This window comes from Mustela erminea, chromosome 13 (genome assembly GCF_009829155.1).
Source record: "Mustela erminea isolate mMusErm1 chromosome 13, mMusErm1.Pri, whole genome shotgun sequence".
NCBI classification, from domain to species: domain Eukaryota; kingdom Metazoa; phylum Chordata; class Mammalia; order Carnivora; family Mustelidae; genus Mustela; species Mustela erminea.
In genome coordinates this window covers 70,230,796-70,251,112 of record NC_045626.1, presented here as the reverse complement: position 1 = coordinate 70,251,112, position 20,317 = coordinate 70,230,796, and the positions used below count along the sequence as shown (strand labels likewise).

General features: G+C 47.8%; 1 protein-coding gene across 5 annotated transcripts in view; it reads left to right on the top strand.

Annotated features, from left to right (window-relative positions):
* NF2 (neurofibromin 2) overlaps window positions 1–20,317 on the top strand; it is an 85,528-nt gene that overhangs the window by 51,314 nt on the left and 13,897 nt on the right. For 3 of the 5 annotated variants that reach the window (XM_032309307.1, XM_032309306.1, XM_032309305.1), the window contains 8 exons: window positions 2,252–2,386; window positions 5,361–5,435; window positions 8,406–8,519; window positions 11,078–11,200; window positions 12,136–12,353; window positions 13,705–13,810; window positions 16,619–16,746; window positions 18,530–18,695. In XM_032309307.1, the coding sequence (XP_032165198.1) occupies window positions 2,252–2,386; window positions 5,361–5,435; window positions 8,406–8,519; window positions 11,078–11,200; window positions 12,136–12,353; window positions 13,705–13,810; window positions 16,619–16,746; window positions 18,530–18,695 (1,065 nt within the window). Of the gene's footprint in view, window positions 1–2,251; window positions 2,387–5,360; window positions 5,436–8,405; window positions 8,520–10,868; window positions 11,055–11,077; window positions 11,201–12,135; window positions 12,354–13,704; window positions 13,811–16,618; window positions 16,747–18,529; window positions 18,703–20,317 lie in introns of those variants that run through there. The other 2 variants (XM_032309309.1, XM_032309308.1) reach the window with 2 other exon arrangements.

Sequence of the window (20,317 nt, the reverse complement as noted above, 5' to 3'; positions counted from 1 at the left end):
CTAAGGAACTTAAGTGCTTAAAACAATTGAAGAGACTGCTTGAACTTTGCCTCTCTGTTTATTCTGTAGAAGTGTTGGGGGTCATGATAGGAATCAAAGGGTAGAACCCTTTTTTTTTTTTTTTTTTAATAATTAGAACCAGACACAAACGTAATGAAATATCTCCTTTTCCAAAATGTACTGTAGCACTTAAAAGTACAAAGCCGCACTTATGTTAATGCAGTACTTTTAAGAGCTTTGCAGACTAAGAGGAATCTCTTTTAGGGTTTGGTAACAGCACCTGACTTAAGGAGCATTAGAAGGACTAAAAGATGTATCTTGGAGCACTCACTTGTCCACCTGACCTCTGCTCTTCGATTGGTCCTTCTCATCACAGTCTGAGCACCTTCTTGGTTTGCAGACCTGTTTTGCTGTCCTTGAAACTGGTTCGATGTCCTAGTTGTCAGCAACGGGTCAGGCGCTTTAGGTCATTGTGCAGGGAGCTTCCTTCCACCACCACACAAGGGACACACTACACAGTATAGGTGACTGGGCCTCCAGCCTGAGGAGGTAGCCTCCAGGCCCATAGCTGGGTCAGTGACCTGAGGGTGAAGGGCACTTGTCCTCTGTCTACTCTGACTGCCGACCAATGTATATGCCAGCAGTTAAATTTTCATAGAGCTTTATTGAGGTATAATTTATTTTTTAAAGATTTATTTATTTATTAGAGAGAGAGCATGGTAGGAGGAGCAGAGGGAGAGGGAGAGAATCTCAAGCAGACTCCCCACTGAGCACAGAGCCCTACCTGTGGCTTGATCCCAGGACCCTGAGATCATGAGCTGAGCCAAAACCAAGGGTCGGATGCTTAACTGACTGAGCCACTCAGGCACCCCAAGGTATCATTTATATACAATTCATTTTGATATATTTTTTTCCAACATCCTATTATAAATAATTTCAAACATATAAGAAAGTTGAATTTTACAGTGGATACCCATATATACCCACTTCTGAGTTCTTTAATTAACATTTTACTATATTGGCTTTATCACACTGAGAATACATTTTAACATAAAACCATTTGATCCCAGCACTTTGATCCCAATTTTTTTTCTGGTGGGGCACCTGGGTGGCTCAGTTGGTTAGATATCCGACTCTTTTTTTTTTCCCCCAAAGATTTTATTTGTTTATTTGACAGACAGAGATCCAAGTAGGCATAGAGGCAGGCAGAGAGAGAGAAGGAAGCAGGTTTCCCACTGAGCAGAGAACCTGATGCGGGGCTCGATCCCAGGACCCTGAGATCATGACCTGAACTGAAGGCAGAGGCATTAACCCACTGAGCCACTCGGGCACCCCGAGACATCCGACTCTTGATCTCAGCTCAGGTCTTGATCTCAGGGTCATGAATTCAAGCCCCATGTTGGGCTCCACTTTGGGCATAGAGCATACTTTAAAATAAAAAAAAAAAAGAATTTTCTTTCTGGTAGTACAACATTTTCTTTTAATTTAAGAGAGATTCAATCCTACAGGTCTTTATTCTACATCTATGATAACCTGGTTTTAATAGTCTCCCCCGCAGATGCCTGAAACTGTGAATAGTACCAAACCCTATATACCATGGCTTTTTTTCTTATATATGCATACCTGTGATAAGTTTAATTTATAAATTAGGCACAGTGTAAGAAATTAACAATAACAATAAAAAATAGTTATAACAGTGTACTCTAACAAAAGTTATGTGAGCGCGTTCTCTCTCTCTTAAAACATCTTACTGTAGTACTCACCCTTCTTAGGATGATGTGAGATGATAAAGTGTCTACGTGATGAGATGAAGTGAGATGACTGATTTAGGTGTTACAGTGCAGCATTAAGCTACTACTGACCTGACAGTAACTCAGAAGGAGAATCATCTGCCTCCAGACCTTGTAACCAAAACCGTAGAAAGCCAAACCACAGATAAGGGGGCTGGGGACGACCGCTGTGTTTAACTGGAGGTAACAGTGCTTAGGTTGCGACTAAAGCCATTGAGCCAGTAACAGAAGCCCCCCGTGATCCCTCTCCGGGACACGAGTCATGAGAATGGTATTTTGTCTCTGCCTGCCCCAGTTTCAGGAAGCTGGAGGCCCCCTGGGTTACATAGCAGCTGTGACTTCTGTTGGGACCTCTTGGAACTCGTCACATATAATAGTGTGTGCCAGGTTCTTTGGGAAGTTGAATAAAATCTCAGACTTCCGCTGGAGCTGATGGTAGCTGCTCTTGATTGAATCTACAGAATAAAAAGGGCACCGAGTTGCTGCTTGGAGTGGATGCTCTGGGGCTTCACATCTATGACCCTGAGAACAGGCTGACCCCCAAGATCTCCTTCCCGTGGAATGAAATCCGAAACATCTCGTACAGCGACAAGGAGGTAGGACGTGCTTTGCATGCAGACCCGCCAGCAGTGCCGCTCTCAGGCTTTTCCCATCTCTCCTCGCTGTAGCGGTCCCCAGCCAGACTGCTCCTTGTTACCAGTAAAATCCTTTAATCCCCAGGCTTTGGGTTTGGGGTTGTTGTTTTCTGTTTAGAGAATGGTATCAGCATCCTTTATTCAAATGGCATCACTAATCCCCTCCTGCTGACTAACAAGAGGCTGGGGAGCTCAGCTTGTCCAGAAGAACCTCCAAAGAATAGTGAACAAACCAGAAAGTAACTTTTTCTTGTTACTTGCCTTGCTATTTCTAGTGAGAAATTCGCTATGTGCATTTAAGTGTGGGGGACATTAAGTCCTCTTTCAGTGTCCAGTGCTTGATACATGTGGGGATATCTATCTATCTAATCTATCTATCTATCCACCTGTCTATCTCTGTGTGTCGCAGCAATGATACAAATAAGGCTATCAGAACTACTTGTGAAAATCTGAGAATAATTCAGTTCGAATAACTTGGCTGTACATGCTAAGTTAGAAGTCAGATATTTCAATGCAGAATGGTGACCTTTCCCAAACACTGTCATCTTATGTTCAGTTCTTCACTTGTTTGTTCTTTGTTAATTTTCAAGGAATTATCAAGCATCTGCTTTGTGTTAGGTTTTATAACAAAGATGTAGGAAATCCAGTCTCAGCCCCCAGGGACGTTAGAGTCAAGCAAGGCCCTGACTGATGGTGCAGGTGATGGTGACCCAGTACGTTTCTGTTTTACCACTCACGGGTGCTCTCACCCCAACTCTGATTCCTTCTCCTAAAAACATGCAGCAAGATTAGGGGCCGGGTTTGGGGTGTCTGTGCTGTATCAGGGAGCGGAGCTGCAGAGGAATCAGGCAAGCTGTGATCTGTGAAGGGACTAGCAGGCGCTGAGCTCCATGTTCCCTGAAGTCCTGGCCCCGGGGTGGGGTGGGGGGCTTTGGTGGTGGGGGTGCAGAGCATGAGTCCTGAGAACACAGGGAACTGGGCAGAAGGCAGCAGGCCCGGATGGTGCTCAGTGACGTATTGGCACCCGCAGAGCTGGGAAGCCAAGTGTGGAGTGAGGAACGGTGACGGCTTGTGTGGAGCCCCCACCGGAACAGATTTCCTGTTTTCCCTTTCCTAATAGCAACTCGAGAAAGGGAACCCCAGGCCTCTGGTTTCCAGTAATGTGGTTGAGATCTCCTCAGCCATGCTTGATGAGACAGATCGAGCTGCGTAATTCAAAACATGCTGGCTCTCGAATTTTCTGTAAGTAGCCCAGAAGAGCAGCACTTAGGTGTTTCTTTTTTAAAGTACTTCAGTTGAACGATCCCCGTGACTTAAAGCAGTAGGTATGCTATGGTGTGGTAGTTTTTTATCTCTAATTTCATAAAGTCTGTTTACTGCATATCCCCACATTTGTGTGCTAAAGGCTCCCAAGACACTCGTTTTTCACAGAATCCAAGGCTTAAAGTCTCCCCTAGTACAGCCTGACACAATAAACCCTAATACACCCTCTCCAGGGGCAGGGTGCCATCATGTTCCATCACGTCAATAACTCAGGCAGTAAGAGGACCTCAAGCTGACTTGACATAATAGGAAGTAGTCTTAGTAGTTATGCATGACAGCTGTGCTGTCAAAACAGAAATGTTGGTTTATTTTAAGTGATCCATTGATTCTTTGTGCACGTCCGGACCTAGCACATAGCCTGTGGTTTCCCCACTACTTGTGGTTTCCCACTGACAGCTCCGGGGTTTGACTTCAAAGCCAAAAATAAGCTCACGAAATTTACAAATGACCTACACGAAAGCAATAGTGCTTCCAAGTTGGCTTGACCAAAAGCTAACCGAAGGATCATTTTCCTCCGTGTGCTGACTCCTCCCCGGACAAAATAACATGCAAAAGACATACCCAAGAATTTATCTTCACAGACGTATTTATCTGCTTAGCACATCTTTCTTGGGAATAGGTACTCATTTTTCTCAGTGCATCTTTGCAACTGAGGATCCGACTGGTCTGATAGGAATGGTTGAGAACAGCGGTTGCCATTTGTTCTTCGTATGCTTCTGTGCCTAGCGGTCTGGTCCTGGGATCTCTTACTTGGCTACCACTCTGTCCTTACTCAGCTTTCTCTCCCCTTTGATTTCAGGACCAGTTTCCCCTTCTACCACAGTCTGTTCTTCACACTTTATTCCTTTTATTAATAGCTTTTAGCTGAGAATCCCCATGTTCAGAACCTGGAGTGATGACCTGTGTGCTGCCCCATCAAACCCCAGCCTACCCCTGCCTTCCTCCCAGTCTGAGCTCATGACAGCTAGTCATCAGAGAGCTAATAGTGTGTGTGTGTGTGTGTGTGTCTCTCTCTCACACACGCAGCTCATTTCCTTATCTCCCCCTCATTTTTGTTGTTTGCCCTGTCCCGAATGGCCCTCCGTCCAACCTTTTAACTTCCCTCTCATACTCTATGTGTCTGACCAGCTGAAGTTCCCCTCCTACTTATGGTAGGTTGATGCTGAACCCCCATGACATTTGTGATTTGTGCTTCCCAATGAGGCACTAATAGATGATGTGATTTCTCGAGTAACTGACCGTCATTAGTCTGGTTCCTGCTAGGTGGTGAGCTTCCTGAAGGCAGAACTGGGCCTGCGGCTCTGCAATAGGCTTCCCATTTGTTGGCCTCACAGTGGGGCCCACTGAAGGCTGGTGTTTCAAGTTCCAAAGCCTAAGATGGTGCTGACAGCACACCTTCCAGGATCCTGGACTTCTACAGCCCCAGACTTGGCGCCCTCAGCCGCTTATAATTTACCATGGTTTAGTGCCCAGGCACCAGGAAGCCAGGACAAGGCACAACAGCCTCATGCTGGATCTTTGCCAGCTTGGTTGCTGCTTTTGTGGAATTTCCCAGTTGGTGCTCACACTCTAGGCTGTGAGACTGAAACTGTTTTCTGCTTCCTTCTTTCAGTTTACTATTAAGCCATTGGATAAGAAAATCGATGTCTTCAAATTTAACTCGTCAAAGCTTCGTGTTAATAAGCTGGTAAGTTGAGATCCTGGTTTTTATTACTGATAACTATAGTTTTTCTGAGATACTTTTTTCTGAGTGCTTTTTTTTTTTTTTTAAAGATTTTTTATTTATTTGTTTGACAGAGAGAGAGAGTGCAGGGGGAGTGGAAGAGCGAGAGAAGCAGGCTTCTAGCCGAGCAGAGAGCCCCATAACCTCAAGTGAAGTGTAGAAGGATACCTCACCTGCTACACGCTTTTCCAATAGACCTTGAAAGACTCTTCCCTTTAGCTTAACCTAACGAGTCAAACCTAGATTTTGTGATGTGGAGTTTTTTTAAAAAATATTTTATTTCTTTATTTGACAGAGACTGTGAGAGAGGGAATGCAAGCAGAGGGAGTGGGAGAAGGAGAAGCAGGCTTCCTGCTGAGCAGGGAGCCTGATGCAGGCCTCGATCCCAGGACTCTGGGATCATGACCTGAGCCGAAGGCAGACATTTAACAACTGAGCCACTCAGGTGCCCATGATGGGAAATTTTTAAAAATTATTTTTATGGAGGTACTTTATACATATAAAAGGATAAGTATGTGTATTAGGTATAAAAAGGGGCAAAAATGAACACCTACGTACCCACTACCCAACTTTAAGAAACAACACACTTCCAGTACTGTTAGAACCCTTCATGTTAGCATCCCGCTGGCTTCCCCCACCCACCTCCCCAAGGGTGATCACCATTCTAAGCTGTGTGCCTATTATTCCCTTGCTTTTCCTCAGAACTTGACTTCATATATAGCAAAATGAATATACTGTTAAGTTTTGTGACCTTTTGAAGTATACCAAGTGCTATCAACTGTCTGTGTTCTTCTGTCACCTTTTTTCATACATTATTATTTTCTGAGGTGTATCTCTGTTGATGCTTCAAGATATGATCCCTTTATTTTCATTGCTATATAGTATTCCTTTTATGGATATATGTGTGTGTGTGTGTGTGTATTTGTCATTCTTCTATTAATGAATAATTGCTTTTAGTTCTCTGCCATTTTAACCAGGCTGTTGTGAACATTCTTGTACCTGCCTCCTGCAGTAGTCTCTCTAGAGAGTATCTGCTTAGGAGTACAGATGCAAGACTGTAGTGTATGTCCAAATTCAGGATTACACCATGTTGTTTTTCAAAGAAGGTGAATTAATTGGCAGATCCCATGCAGTGGGTGCAACTTCCTTTTTTGAATCTTCCGTGCTTATATTATCAGCCTTTAACATTTTTTTTGTCACTCTTGTGCATATGAAATAGTATCTCAGTGCAAGTTAATGTGCATCTATCTATTTACTAATGAAGTTGAACATCTTTTTATATATTTTTTGGTCAAGCTTATTGTCTTTTTAAAAAATTTTAAATTTAATTAATTAACATATAATTTGTCTGTAATAATTAACATATATTTGTTTCAGGGCTACAGGTCTGTGATTCATCAGTCTTGTATATAATACCCAGTGCTTATTACAACACATGCCCTCCCTGAGTTCATTGTCTCTTTTGTCAAGCACTTGATGCCCTTCGGTCATCATTTTCAGGGATGTTTGTACTCTTTATTGGTTATACCTTCTCCCATCCTGTGGCTTGTTTTCCCTCCCTTTTTAAGGTCTTAACAAAGAATGTTTGATTTTAATATAGACAAATATATACATCTTTTCCTTAATCCTTTGTACTGTTTGTGTCTTGTTTGACATCTTTTTTTATCCTATGATCATAAAGATATTCTTCTACATTCTCTCTCATTTTTTTTTTATTTATTTTTTTATTTTTTATTTTATTTATTATTTTTTTTTAAAGATTTTATTTATTTATTTGACAGAGAGAAATCACAAGTAGATGGAGAGGCAGGCAGAGAGAGAGAGGGAAGCAGGCTCCCTGCTGAGCAGAGAGCCCGATGCGGGCCTTGATCCCAGGACCCTGAGATCATGACCTGAGCTGAAGGCAGCGGCTTAACCCACTGAGCCACCCAGGCACCCTCATTTTTTTTTTTAAAGATTTTATTTATTTATTTGACAGACAGACAGAGAAGGGGAAGCAGGCTCTCCACTGAGCAGAGAGCCACCCAGGCGCCCCTCTTCTACAGTCTCTTAAAAAATTTCAAGGGCTTAGTCTTCACATTTAAATCTTTAATCCAGGGTGCCTGGATGGCTCAGTCATTAAGCATCTGCCTTTGGCTCAGGTCATGATCTCAGGGTCCTGGGATCGAGTCCCGCATCGGGCTCTCTCAGCAGGGAGCCTGCTTCCCCCTCTCTCTCTGCATGCCTCTCTGCCTACCTATGATCTCTGTCAAATAAATAAATAAAATCTTACTATAAAATAAATATATAAATCTTTAATCCAGGGTGCCTGGATGTCTCAGTCATTAAGCATCTGCCTTTGGCTCAGGTCATGATCCCGGGGTCCTGGGATTGAACCCTGCATCAGGCTCCCTGCTTGGAGGGAAGCCTGCTTCTCCCTCTCCCATTCCTTCTGCTTGTGTTCCCTCTCTCGCTGTGTCTCTGTCAAATAAATAAATAAAATCTTTTAAAAAATAAAAATAAATAAGTGTTTAATCCTTCTGATTTTTGTGTACGGTGTAAGGGAGGGGCCTAGCTTCTTTTTCTCCACGTGAATCACCTGTCGTCCCAGCCCAATCTATTGAATGAACTTTCCTACCCTCCCTCCTCTGCAGAGCTACATCTTAGGAGAATGAGATGCAGCCAGAAGACATGCAGAAGTGTCATCTGTTCCTCTCCTCACTTGTGATTTTTGCCCCCCTGGCATCCTTAAGGCACCTCCGTTTTGCCTGTCTCTGGAGCAGAGAGCCCTGGAGGCCGGTAGTAGGGAGGGCCTCAGTGTTTCACTCCGTGCTTTATTTCTCAGGTTTTCTGCTGACCCCAAGAGCCCTGAAACCAAGACGCCATAGGGCTAGTGAGCTGGTAGGCAGTGAAGTAAACTTCTGGCTTTAACATTGCCACTGCTTCCAACCACAGATTCTCCAGCTCTGTATCGGGAACCATGACCTTTTTATGAGGAGAAGGAAGGCCGATTCTTTGGAAGTTCAGCAGATGAAAGCCCAGGCCAGGGAGGAGAAGGCTAGAAAGCAGGTGAGCAAGACCGTGTCTGAACCACCCTTGTCGCTGCTTCGTGGTCTTGGCCTGGGAGGTGAGCAGCAGTCATGGGCTGACAGGTGTCGTTCAGCCATAGGTACACCTTCTCTCATTTTATCTCTGTTGGATCTTCACTGGCTGATGCCCAGCCAATGGGGTGTCTGCTCTGAAAGGAGGAATAAACTCTGACAGCATATGTAAAAGAAACATTTCTAGTATTTCCCCACTTAAGTAAGTGAAGTGTGATTAATGCAGGCTTGGGAAGGGATAGGCAAGCCTATGTCCATCCATCTCTCCATCCGTCCGTCCATCCATCCATCCATCCATCCACCCATAGTCTGTCCACCTAGCTAGCTTGCTTTCTTTCTGCCTGCCTGTCTCCTTTGCCCAGCCTTGTCCTTTTCTAATTAGATGGTGATAGAATGCACAGCAGCGTCTCATGCTTGCTGAGGGAATGCTAATTAGACTCCGGCCCCACTTCCCTGCCACAGGTCAGCCCAGGCGGCATGTTGCCCATGGTGGGAGGTGCTGGGAGTGCTTATCAGCAGACTGGACAGTCCGCATCATTGTTTTCTACTCACAAATCATGTTGACTCACCGAAATCCACACAACTAATCTCAGCCTTGCTGCCGAGAATATCCACTGTGGTTTTGGACCAACTCCTAGACAGAGTAGCAGCAGCTGCAGTCAGCTGCCCTCAGGACTTGCAGGCTCAGAGGTGTAATCATTAGTCTGTGTGCAGCTCTCTGATGTGGGGACTCCGGTGAGGCTGGCTCCCTGCCCTGAGATTTGGAACGAAATGCCCAGTTTGAGCCAGCATGCCTTCAGCCTTCCATCCCTTTGCTCTGTGAGACCACAGACTGTTGGGCTGCTTTGGGGGCCACAGTGGTGGAGTGGGTTTTCTTGGACAAAGAAATACTCCTGAGCCAGCACAGGTCTAGGTGGCAACTTCATGAAGAGCCTTCTTTGACCTCTTTTCAGACAAGCAAAGCTTAGAAGTGAGAGATCTGAAAACAGCAATGAGTGCGACAGCCTTGGAGCTGTTGGCAGAGAGTAGAATGCAAACGGCCCTGGCCTGCACTGCTTGTAGAACACCAGAGACATGTCCCTGGCATCTGGCAGCCACAGGCTGAGGGCTTCATGGCCCAGTGGAATAGACACAGACCTTGGAGCCAGATGGGAAACTTAGTATGTGACATTAGTAAATGACTTACCTCCCAGACCTCAGTTTTCCTATCTGTCCAGTGGAGCTAATGGTATGTCTTCTCGGTCTCAGATCAAAGGACCATTGCCCCTGAAAGCCTTTGCAGACTGAAACGACCTTGTAGGCAAGAGGCCCCTTATTAGTGGGTGGCGGTCTCAGGAAAGTGCAGTGCTGGGAACAGAAGGTGGTTTCCTGGGATTTTTTTCAAGTGGAGAATAATGGAGGTACAGTAATCTACCTAATGGAAATCATAATGCAGTGGAAATTAGGAAAAAAAAAATTGGCCAAGCTTTTCACTGATCTGCAAGTGGAAAATTGGAGAAGAATTTACAGTATTTTATTGCTGTCTTTGCATTATTCCTTCGAGGCCCAATGCCCTTTTTTTGGCTCAGTGTTTAGAAAAGGCAGCAGTCTTAAAAATCTTGTGTTTGGGAGAAGATTGAAGCAAGAAGTAATTAAATGTGCTCTATTTAAGGAAGAAAATAGAGCTGTGGTCACTTCTGGCTTCTGCTTTCTGAACTCAGTTAATACCCTGCGATCACAGAGAATAGCACTTGTCCTGTGCTTGTTCCCCTTATTAAGCTCTGCATGTGGCCCAATTAATACAGTGATCCAGAAGGCATGGGAGGCAGCAGTGGCTTTGTACTGGTGCCTTAAGGACGGGGTTGGGGGAGGTTGCTGCGTTCCCTGCTCGGCTCCCTCCTGTCGCAGTCCTGGCCAGGAGCTGCCTCTGCGTGAGGCTGGGCCCCTGTATGGTGGCATTGCAGCTTCCCCACCGTGACACACACTGTGTGAACTCCCGATGTCTCACGTAGAACCATTCCATCTTCTCTGTGGGTCAGCGGCAGGAGCGACTGGGGAAGAAATTAGAGATGTGGGAGGGGTCCGTGTGGAAGAGAAATGGCAAAGTGGCTCTTCCAGCCAGAAGTGAGCGGTGTGTTTCTGGGGCTCCGTCTCAGGGAGAAGGGACCTGCATTGTGTCCTCTCAGCCGCAGGGCAGAGCCACGTGAGGTCTCCCAACAAAAAGGGATATTGGCAGGGTGGCCATTTCAGCACACAGTGTGGAAGAATGGCACCTTCGATCTGGGTACACTTGACAGGGCTTGCCTTTTTATTGTTGTGTTTGTTCTCTCACCTCTAGATGTTTTTTCAAGGGACACAGCCTTCAATCCTACAGCTGGTTTCGAAGGACAAAGGGTGGCGGGTGACAAGAATGACACTGGCAACCTAAAGTAAAGGGGAGAGAAGAGGGTCTCCTTGGGGGACTCTGGACACTGGGCATTCTCGGGCCTCTGTGGCACTGCAGGCCATGGGTTCCGTGACTCAGTGGCCACTGTCATTGGCCCTCAGATGGAGCGGCAGCGACTTGCTCGAGAGAAGCAGATGAGGGAGGAGGCAGAGCGCACGAGGGACGAGCTGGAGAGGAGGCTGCTGCAGATGAAAGAAGAGGCAACAATGGCCAACGAAGCTCTGGTGATTGCTTTGGGGGTCTGGGCCCCTGGAGGCTACATGGGGACTCGCGTGGGTTTAGGAAGTTAAGCCTCCCAACGACCACAGATTATTAACATATGCTTTGACATTTCAGCTAAAAAAAAAAAAAAAAATCAGTGCCTTTCTTTCCACCTGTGTCGGCGGAAGCGGACTGGTGAAGTTCATGTGCGGCCAAGCCCCACTTTGACTGGGCCTCGCCTTTAAAGTGGGGCTTCTTGGGGCGCCTGGGTGGCTCAGTGGGTTAAAGCCTCTGCCTTCGGCTCTGCTCAGGTCATGATCACAATCGAGCTCCACACTGGGCTCTCAGGGAGCCTGCTTACCCCACCCCCGCCCCACTGCCTGCCTCTTTGCCTACTTGTGATCTCTGTCTGTCAAATAAATAAAATCTTTCTTTAAAAAATAAATAAATAAAGCGGGGCTTCTCAGCTGATACTTAGGGCAGATCACCCTTTATGGTGGGAGCTGTCCAGTGGCTCACAGGATGCTTAGCAGTGTCCCTGACCCCTACCCGCTAGATGCCAGTAGCACGCCCCCCCACCACCACTTGTGACAATCAAAAATGCCTCCAGACATTGTTACCTGTCTCCCAGGGGAGCAGTCTCTACTGGTTTAAACCACTGATTTAAAAGGAAAAAACAAGGTAAAGTTGGTTTTCTTCCTCATACAGCATATGCCTCAGCTCAAGTGGACACTCAGAAAGGTGCTTTCTTCTTGCTCCCCGTAGGCAGAACCTGAAGAACCTTTCCAAACAGTTGAAAGTTTGGCTTGTCATCCCGTGCCCAAGTGTCCTCTGACGGGACATTCAGTGGCAGGGCCCTGGAGGCCCCGGTTCTCGCTGACCTGAATGTCTGAGGCCACAGCTGGAGGGGGATGATGGGTACGTGGTCCCCGTCTCAGCTGACAGTGCTCTTCTCCAGATGCGGTCTGAGGAGACGGCTGACCTGTTGGCAGAAAAGGCCCAAATCACAGAGGAGGAGGCCAAACTCCTGGCACAGAAGGCTGCAGAGGCTGAACAGGAAATGCAGCGCATCAAGGCCACAGCCATTCGGACAGAGGAGGAGAAGCGCCTGATGGAGCAGAAGGTGCTGGAGGCCGAGGTGCTGGCACTGAAGATGGCCGAGGAGTCAGAGAGGAGGTGAGAGGTCGGGAGTCCCGGGCCCTGGGGCTCAGGCGAAGGCCCATCCGGTCCTGCAGAGCTTGACTGCACTTGTCCGCAAGCCGCTTCTCCATCTTCTGGGGCGGGGGGAGGCTCCTCCCTTGACAGGTTGGTGAGAACTGGTACCTAAGCCGATAGAGGGTTTGAGGGCTGGAATTAGTAAAAAGGCACAGGAACACAGTTCTCTTGTTGAGTGGACCTCTGGTCATGCTTGGGCCTGTGATAAACCGCCGTCCCTCTGATAGTTGTGTTGGCAGGAAAGCCATCAAGCACAGCCGCCAGCTGCTTTCAGCTGAGGAGCTGTAAGCAGGCTCTTCTTATATTTAAAAAATGTGGTTCTTTTCCCTTTTCATTTAGGGGACATGTGGGGAGACAGCAGCTATTTACCTTTAACGAAGTAAGGAGGAACCCCCTTCCCTGCAGCCCTTCTTGGTGCTAAGGCTCCTGAGGCAGATAGGAGGGGAGGGCCAGGATCCTCTTTGTGGCCAGCTCACAACCAGGTTGAAGGATGCAACTGTAGTCTCTACTTCCCAAAGACTATTCTAGGCTCGGGATTGTTCTGGCCCTGCCATCTTCAGATTAACACTGGCGCATTCCCCACAGTGTTTGGCTCTGTTGATTCAGAACACCTGAATTTGGCTTTTTGCTACCAAGGTGCATTCACTACAGTTTCCTCTCCCCTTTTTGCATGTCGTTCTGGGAATATGGTTCTTGGTTTCCTGCCCTGTTTCGGGCCCTTTTCTTTCTGTGTGCAGGTCACTTTCCCTGCTGACTGATGCATGTTGGGCCGGGCCCCCTGGGTCCTGTGTCTTGCAGGGTGAGGTGTGACGCCCTCAGCGTTGGTGCTCGTCATCTTGCTTGAGGTTGGCCCCAGGCCTGCAGGGGTTTTACTTAGGGGCTGTGAAGAATCAGTTCTCTCCCATCCTGCCCTTCAGAATCCAATATAAGACCTCCGATCCACTGTACTGTACCTTTGCCCAGCCCACTCTCACCCAGAAGAGAAGCAGAGGAAGCTGCTAGCTTCTCCCCCACTTCTCCTCCCCCTCCACCAACTGCAAAGGTTTGAACTTGACTTATGCCCACTAGCTTCCCTGCTCTTCTGGTTTAGATTTACTGTTGCAATGAACAGAACTCAGGAATGTTGTCCTTGCTTTGGAAGTTCTGATTTTCATATAAATGCCCCCACAGCCACTGGCCTTGTTTGCCTGATCTGGTGCCATCCTCAGGATTAACCCATGACCTTCATTTCCAGGGGAATAGTCGGGCAGAGGGCTCGTTTTCTGCCACCTGTCGCCTTCGTGGAGCTGACTGGCTCCTCCTTTCCTTGCAGGGCTAAGGAGGCTGATCAGCTGAAGCAGGACCTGCAGGAAGCCCGTGAGGCAGAGCGAAGAGCCAAGCAGAAGCTCCTGGAAATCACCACCAAGCCCACATACCCGGTGAGCCTGGCTGGGGGCTGCCGGCCTTGAGCTGCTGCAGACCTCACAGCTTTCCCTTCCCTCCCAGCCCTTCTGCTCCCCTGCTTTCTCCGGTTCCCCGGGTGGCCATGGCAGAGTGAGTGCTGCTGCGGGCCTGCAGCTGGGGACTGGAGAGGATGCCTGGTCTGCCGTCTGGCCTTGGACAAGTCACCTGTCCAGTTACTTAGATAACAGGCAGCAGGGCCTTTCCCAGCTCTGAAATGTTTTTCTTATTCTAAGTAGTATAGTCCCAGGTTATCCTCAGAAGAGGATAGGCTCTGGATGCCAAGCTGAATGTAACCTTCAGCTACCTGTGTATACCATATATTGTCATTGTAGTTCTGGGCAGGGGTACCCCATGTACCTCAGAATGAATGATTGCCACGTAAAAACAAGCTTCCAGACTCAATTTTGGGACAAGGAGGCAGACTTCAATTTAACAGGGCCACACAGTGAATAGAGAAGTCTCTTCCCTGCCCCTTCCTCTGTGCATTCAGTTCAGTAGACAGTTCTGTTCCATGTAATACCAGGCAGATGCTCAGTCTGTACCCAGACAGGGTGCACAGGGGCCCGGAGGAGAATGTAGCCCAGCCTGAGGACGGCAGGAGAGGCATAGGGTGGCACCTGGGCAGGCTCTTAGAGGGGATGTCAGAACGAGCTAGGTGGGCAAGAGACTGGGGGGTGTTTTCAGCCACCACACAGGTGTGCGCGTGTAACCCACAGGCACAAACACACGCACTGGCCACTCGTACGGCATAGGCAGTGAAGAGGTGCACAGCGACTGAAGTAGCCCAGGGTTTGAAGTGGAGGGAAATGTGAGCAGTGTGCTCTTGTCATCTGTTCCAGTTCTCTAGGTTACCCCAAGCCAGCCATTCCTTATTGTCTCTCACGGCCCGGTGGGTTGAGTGGGCCGCTGGTCCTGCCGGGTTGCCACTGTCTGGGCTGGGCACCTGAGATGTGGGGGGTTCGTGGCTGGCTCAGTCGATAAGAGCATGTGACTCTTGATCTCGCCATGGCGGGTTCGAGTCACACGTTGGGTGTAGAGATAACTCAAAAATAAAATCTTAGAAATAAATAAAACAACGCACACTGGAGCAAACTTTATACACTCTACACGCAGTAAATAAATAAGTTGTGGAGGAGTTCATATCAGTCTTTTAATCATATTTTGCAGTACGGATGGATTGTAATTCATTTAAGTGGTTCTCTGTGGATGAGTGTTTAGTCTGTTTTCTTCCGCAGTTGTGAACAAAACTGCAGAAAATACCCCTGAGCACAAATCTTCGCACATACGGTGAATATACTGGTAGAATAACTTCTCATAAATAGAGCCGTGGGGTTAGGTTTTCCGTCGAGATGCTCTCCACAGGGGTCGTACCAATGTCTGTTCTCACCCACAGTGCAGCACTCTGTGCCCATCTTTTCGGAAATTTTGATGGACTATAGCGTATGTACAGAGAAGTGCCCAGATTATAAGTGTACAGCTTGATGAATTCTCACAAACTCAATACACCCATGCATCCAGCACCCAAATAAGAAAACAGAACGTCCTAGTACCCCAGAAGCCCCCTCTCAGCACCACCTTCAACGCCCACGCAGGCAGTCTGCCTCAGGCCTTGTCATCGTCTCAGATGAGTACTCGGGGCCTCTCCCCTTTCCCAGATGCCATCCCAGACTCAGCCAAGGATCCAAGGGTGAAGAGAGAGGCAGATCTTCCTGCCCTTAGGAAACTTGCCAACAGCGAGGAAGAAGACATAGCCAAAAGGGATTTTTTTTTACAGGGCGGAGTTAGGGAAGTGCCCTAACAGAACCAGAAACACAATGTTAATGCATAGCAGAGAGTTGCCATCTGGCCAAGAGGGGTCTAGAAAGGCTTTGGTGAGAAATCCTAGTATTTGAGAAGGGCCTTGAAAGAGAGATTGTGTATAGGGAGAGCAGTGGTTTCAGCAAAGGAACAGAAATGGTACTGTTCACGTTTGGTTAGGGCAACCAGTTCCTCGGAAAAGCTAGACTAGATTGGGACCATATTTGAGATGACCCTTTGTTTTGGGATGAGAAAGTCCTCACATCCAATCCCTTCATCCTCTGCTTCAAGCCCTCCTCTGTCTCCATCTGAACCCAAGCCCCTCAGCATGCAGGGTAGCTCCTTAGGGTCTGGTTCTGTCTCCCACCCACCTCCGTCAGCGTTCTCACTGAGCCTTCTCTGCGCTGCCCAGTTCCATGCCTCTTGCCGGTTAAGCTTTTTCCTCTGGCACATCCTCTGGTACCAGCAGAAGTAGCATCTCTTCTAGCAAGCCTTCTCCAGCTCCCTTGGCCACTGTTTACTCTCTGGCTACGGCATCTCTCTTACCTAACCATGATGGTCTATGAGCACCTCTGTTGACTGGATAATACTTTCAGCTGTTCCAAGCTAGGGACTCTGTCTTGTTCTCTGCCTCTCCAGCTCCTAGCCCAGGGCCCGGGGTCTTTTTCAACGAAGAAGTGAGTAGGAGTTTGTTTTTCAATTTGGCTGAGCACGAAGAGCTGTTAAAGGTCTGAGGGGAGAGGAATGGAATGATTTACCTGGATCTGAGATCTTTGGGGTCTATCACCTGGCAGCAGCCAACATGGGTAGATTGGAGGAGGAGAAATGAGTGACAGTGGTGATGCGAGGCCATGGTGGTGCTGGGTGGGAGCAGGGCCCGAGCTGTGCCCATTGCCTCTGTGGCTGCTGGAGGGGGATGGTAAACACAGCAGTGGCTCAGTTCTTATAGAACCTGGCCCTCCTAACTGGAGATTTCTCATTCATAGCCCATGAACCCAATTCCAGCACCACTGCCTCCTGATATACCAAGCTTCAACCTCATTGGTGACAGCCTGTCTTTCGACTTCAAGGATACTGACATGAAGCGGCTTTCCATGGAGATAGAGAAAGAAAAGTACGTAGTCCCCCCTGACCTTGTCCCCTCCCCCCGACCTTGTCCCCTCCCCAGCTAGAGTGGGGTCATCTGGACCTGGAGAATGTGGAGGGTCACCATAGGAGCCTGTCACTAGCCCTGCAGGGGTTGCTCTGTTCCCACCCTCTGAAGGAAGAATTTCCTCATCAGAAGTGAAGGACATCACGCCAGCATTCAGTCTTGCAGGCTAACAATGATCCTTGATTGGTGACCTGGAGTTTATGGCGGCTTGAAACCTCATCTACAGTCTAGGACTGCTTGTCAGGGATCTCCGAGTCAGTCAGACTGCTGTTCGCATGGACGTAGAGCCTGTGATAATGTCCGAACACGGGAACAGAACAGGTTTCCTGGTTGTCTTCTCTGGCGCTTGAGTCAGGTGCGGGTGGCACTTCCCAGGTCTAGAATGAGGGTCAGGGAAGAGACTTGGGTTCAAGGTCAGAGGAAAGCAAACATCTGGGTCAGGCTAGCCCTGCTGCTTGGGGCAGCCCTGAGCTGAGCCCTGCCTGCCCTGTTTGTAGCGGCTTCTGCTGTGCGCTCCTCCTTCCTTTCCCGGTTGGTGGAACCGAGGCAAGCAAGGAGTCTCGCTGCAGAAGAAATCCGGCTGCAGTTCCCCCAGTTCCCAGCCATAGGTAAATTGGCCGCTTGTGCAGTCAAATGCTCTACCACTGAGCTATACCCCCAAATTGGCCGCTTGTGCCACGGCTTGCTGGAGAACCATGTAGAGTGCCTGGGTGGTGGGGCTTTCTAGCATTGTCTCATTTCATTCTTGCTAACGAACATCAAGCTGACATCAGAGGTAGGTTTTAGTGTGACATTTAAAAATGAGATCTACATCGTTTAATGAGCTCATCCAGCATCACAGGGCTGGTGAGGGGCAGAACGAGGATTCAGCTCCAAGCCTATGTGAGTCTTTGTGTGAGGCCTCTGTGAGGCTCTCACCTTGTCCAGTATCCTTGGGCTTGCTCTCTCAGGACAGTGTCTCCTTGGAGCCCAGGCTGAGCAGCCACGGCTTCTTTGTCTGTGGTATCTGCTGTCCCAGTTGCCCTTCCAGCCTTTCTCCGATGACCAGGCACAGTGAGCATTTCATGGTTGTGAGCAGGTGAGGCTACTTTCTGTTGAGTCCTGTTTTTTTATACTTTGTGTTTCCTTATTACCGGTGTACATGACAGACTCCACATGCCAGCCATGGGCATCGCTACAGAAAGTGCCTATGTTTGTGTTGCATGGTTTGCCTGATGCCCTTGAAGGCACTTTGAGGATGATTTCCAGATTTTCACCGTCACAGATACAGAGTATTTACTTGCAGGCGATGGTGGGGATCTTTTTCTTCCTGGGGTTGCATGCTCTTTAGGAGATGACATCGCAAAACAAGTAGGGATGTGGCCAGGGCCTATCAGAAGAGGTCGCTTGAACAGAATCACTTATCAGAGCAGGACTGAGACAAGGAAATTGTCTTGGTTGCCGGGAGTGTTGATTCATGTGTCGTTGCTTGTGCAGAACTCAAAGCTCTCTGCCGTCATGGGTATTTGTAGAGACTGCTTTATGAGAGTTTACCAGAGGCCTTTCCTGCACTTGCTTTTACTTAATTCTGACCATAGCTCTGTGAGCATTACCCTGAGGAAACAGACCTGTTAGGTGATGGGCCCAGGCTCTCTCAGCCTGGTAGTGGCTAGGCAGAGACGTGGACCCTGGACTGCATGGGGCTCTGGATCCCATGTCTCAGGGCCACCAAAAGCTGTGACACACACTGTCCTTTTGCTGACAGAGTGGAGTACATGGAGAAGAGCAAGCATTTGCAGGAGCAGCTAAATGAACTCAAGACTGAGATCGAGGCCCTGAAACTCAAAGAGAGGGAGACAGCCTTGGATATTCTGCATAACGAGAACTCCGACCGGGGTGGCACCAGCAGCAAGCACAATACCATCAAAAAGGTATGGAGTCTCCAGTCCTTCTCCGATCAGGATGGTTGTTAATGAAATGTGAGGTTGGCATCTGGTTTCCTGAGCAGCCGAGTCATTAGACTGTTACCATTTTTTATATGTACTTGAGGAAATTTTTTAACTCATGCCAGAAAGGGAATTTAATCCACCAATGACTGTGAACCCATTGGCCTGATGGAAGGGGAGCCTGTATTAAAAGCTCAGATGAAATGAATCACTGTTACGAGATGGGTTTTGATCCATCATTTAGCAGTAAAGCGATTCTGTCTTTTAAGCCAAGGGGAGTTCTGCCCAGGGAGCTGTCTTACTTCTTGAGAAAGCAAAACGAAACAGAGGCTGTTGAGAATGGTCTTTTTGGGTTTTTAAATGCAAGGACTATAAAAAAATTCTGTTCTTGTTTTAAAGAAACCAAATCCTGAATTTTTTTTTTTTAAGATTTTATTTATTTATTTGACAGACAGAGATCACAAGTAGACAGAGAGGCAGGCAGAGGGGGGTGGGAAGCAGGCTCCCTGCTGAGCAGAGAGCCCGATGCGGGGCTCCATCCCAGGACCCTGGGATCATGACCTGAGCCGAAAGCAGAGGCTGTAACCCACTGAATCACCCAGGCGCCCCCTAAATCCTGAATTTTTAACATTTTTTCATACTTAACACGGAACTATCTAGAAGAAGCTTAACGTTTTAAAAAGTGAAATTTTATTTATGTTGCTAGTAGTTTCAGATCGTTCTCTACTGATACTTTGAGCTTTCAACATTTTAGAGGAGGTTACATCCCGTATACATGTCAGCCCAAGAGTGTATTTCTCTCACATTGGGCAAAGCAGAAATGGCCTATCCTACTAGTCACCTGCTTCTGACTGATAGCCCAGGGTCAGGCACATGCCTGTAAAAGAGGTGTCATTAAGATTAGACTGTTCATTCAGTTTCGATCTTGATGGTTTAGATAGGTTTTTTATTCTTTACCTTAGTCTTTAAAGTGGTGTCCCAGGTTAAGGAGTATCTGGTGGTGTTGTTTAGATTTTATTTAAAAAAAAAAAAAAGATTTTATTTATTTATTAGAGAGAGAGCAAGAGAGAGCATGAGTAAGGGCTGGGAAGAGGGAGAAGGAGGCTTCCCACTGAGCAGGGAGCCTGCTGTGGGGCTTGATCCCAGGACTCCGGTATCAAGACCTGAACCAAAGGCAGATGCTTAACCGACTGAGCCACCCAGGCGCCCCAGGAGTATCTGTTTTCAATAGTTGAGCTGTATCTGAAAACTCCCAAGGGCTCCTTACCTCCTTGCCATTGTTGATGGGTATAGTCAGGAGCCCGGAATTCTCCCGAACTCCAGTTTAGTATTGGCACCCCGTAGAGAATTCCTTTTACTAGCATAACCGGAAAGGAAAGACTTTACCTCAGTGCACATTCTGCTTTCCTCTGCTCCCGTCATTTACTGGGTTTCCCTTCCGAAATGAAATTATTAAACAGTTAGCAGAAGGAGAGGTCAAGTGAGGCCTCACGCAGGGAGCCTAGAGGTAAAATGACCCCTGGGCCGGTGAGCCAGTCCGCCCTTGAAGGAGCTACCCCAGCACCGTCCCCTCCCCAGCCCCCGGATCCCCTGTCTGGGTCCCCAAA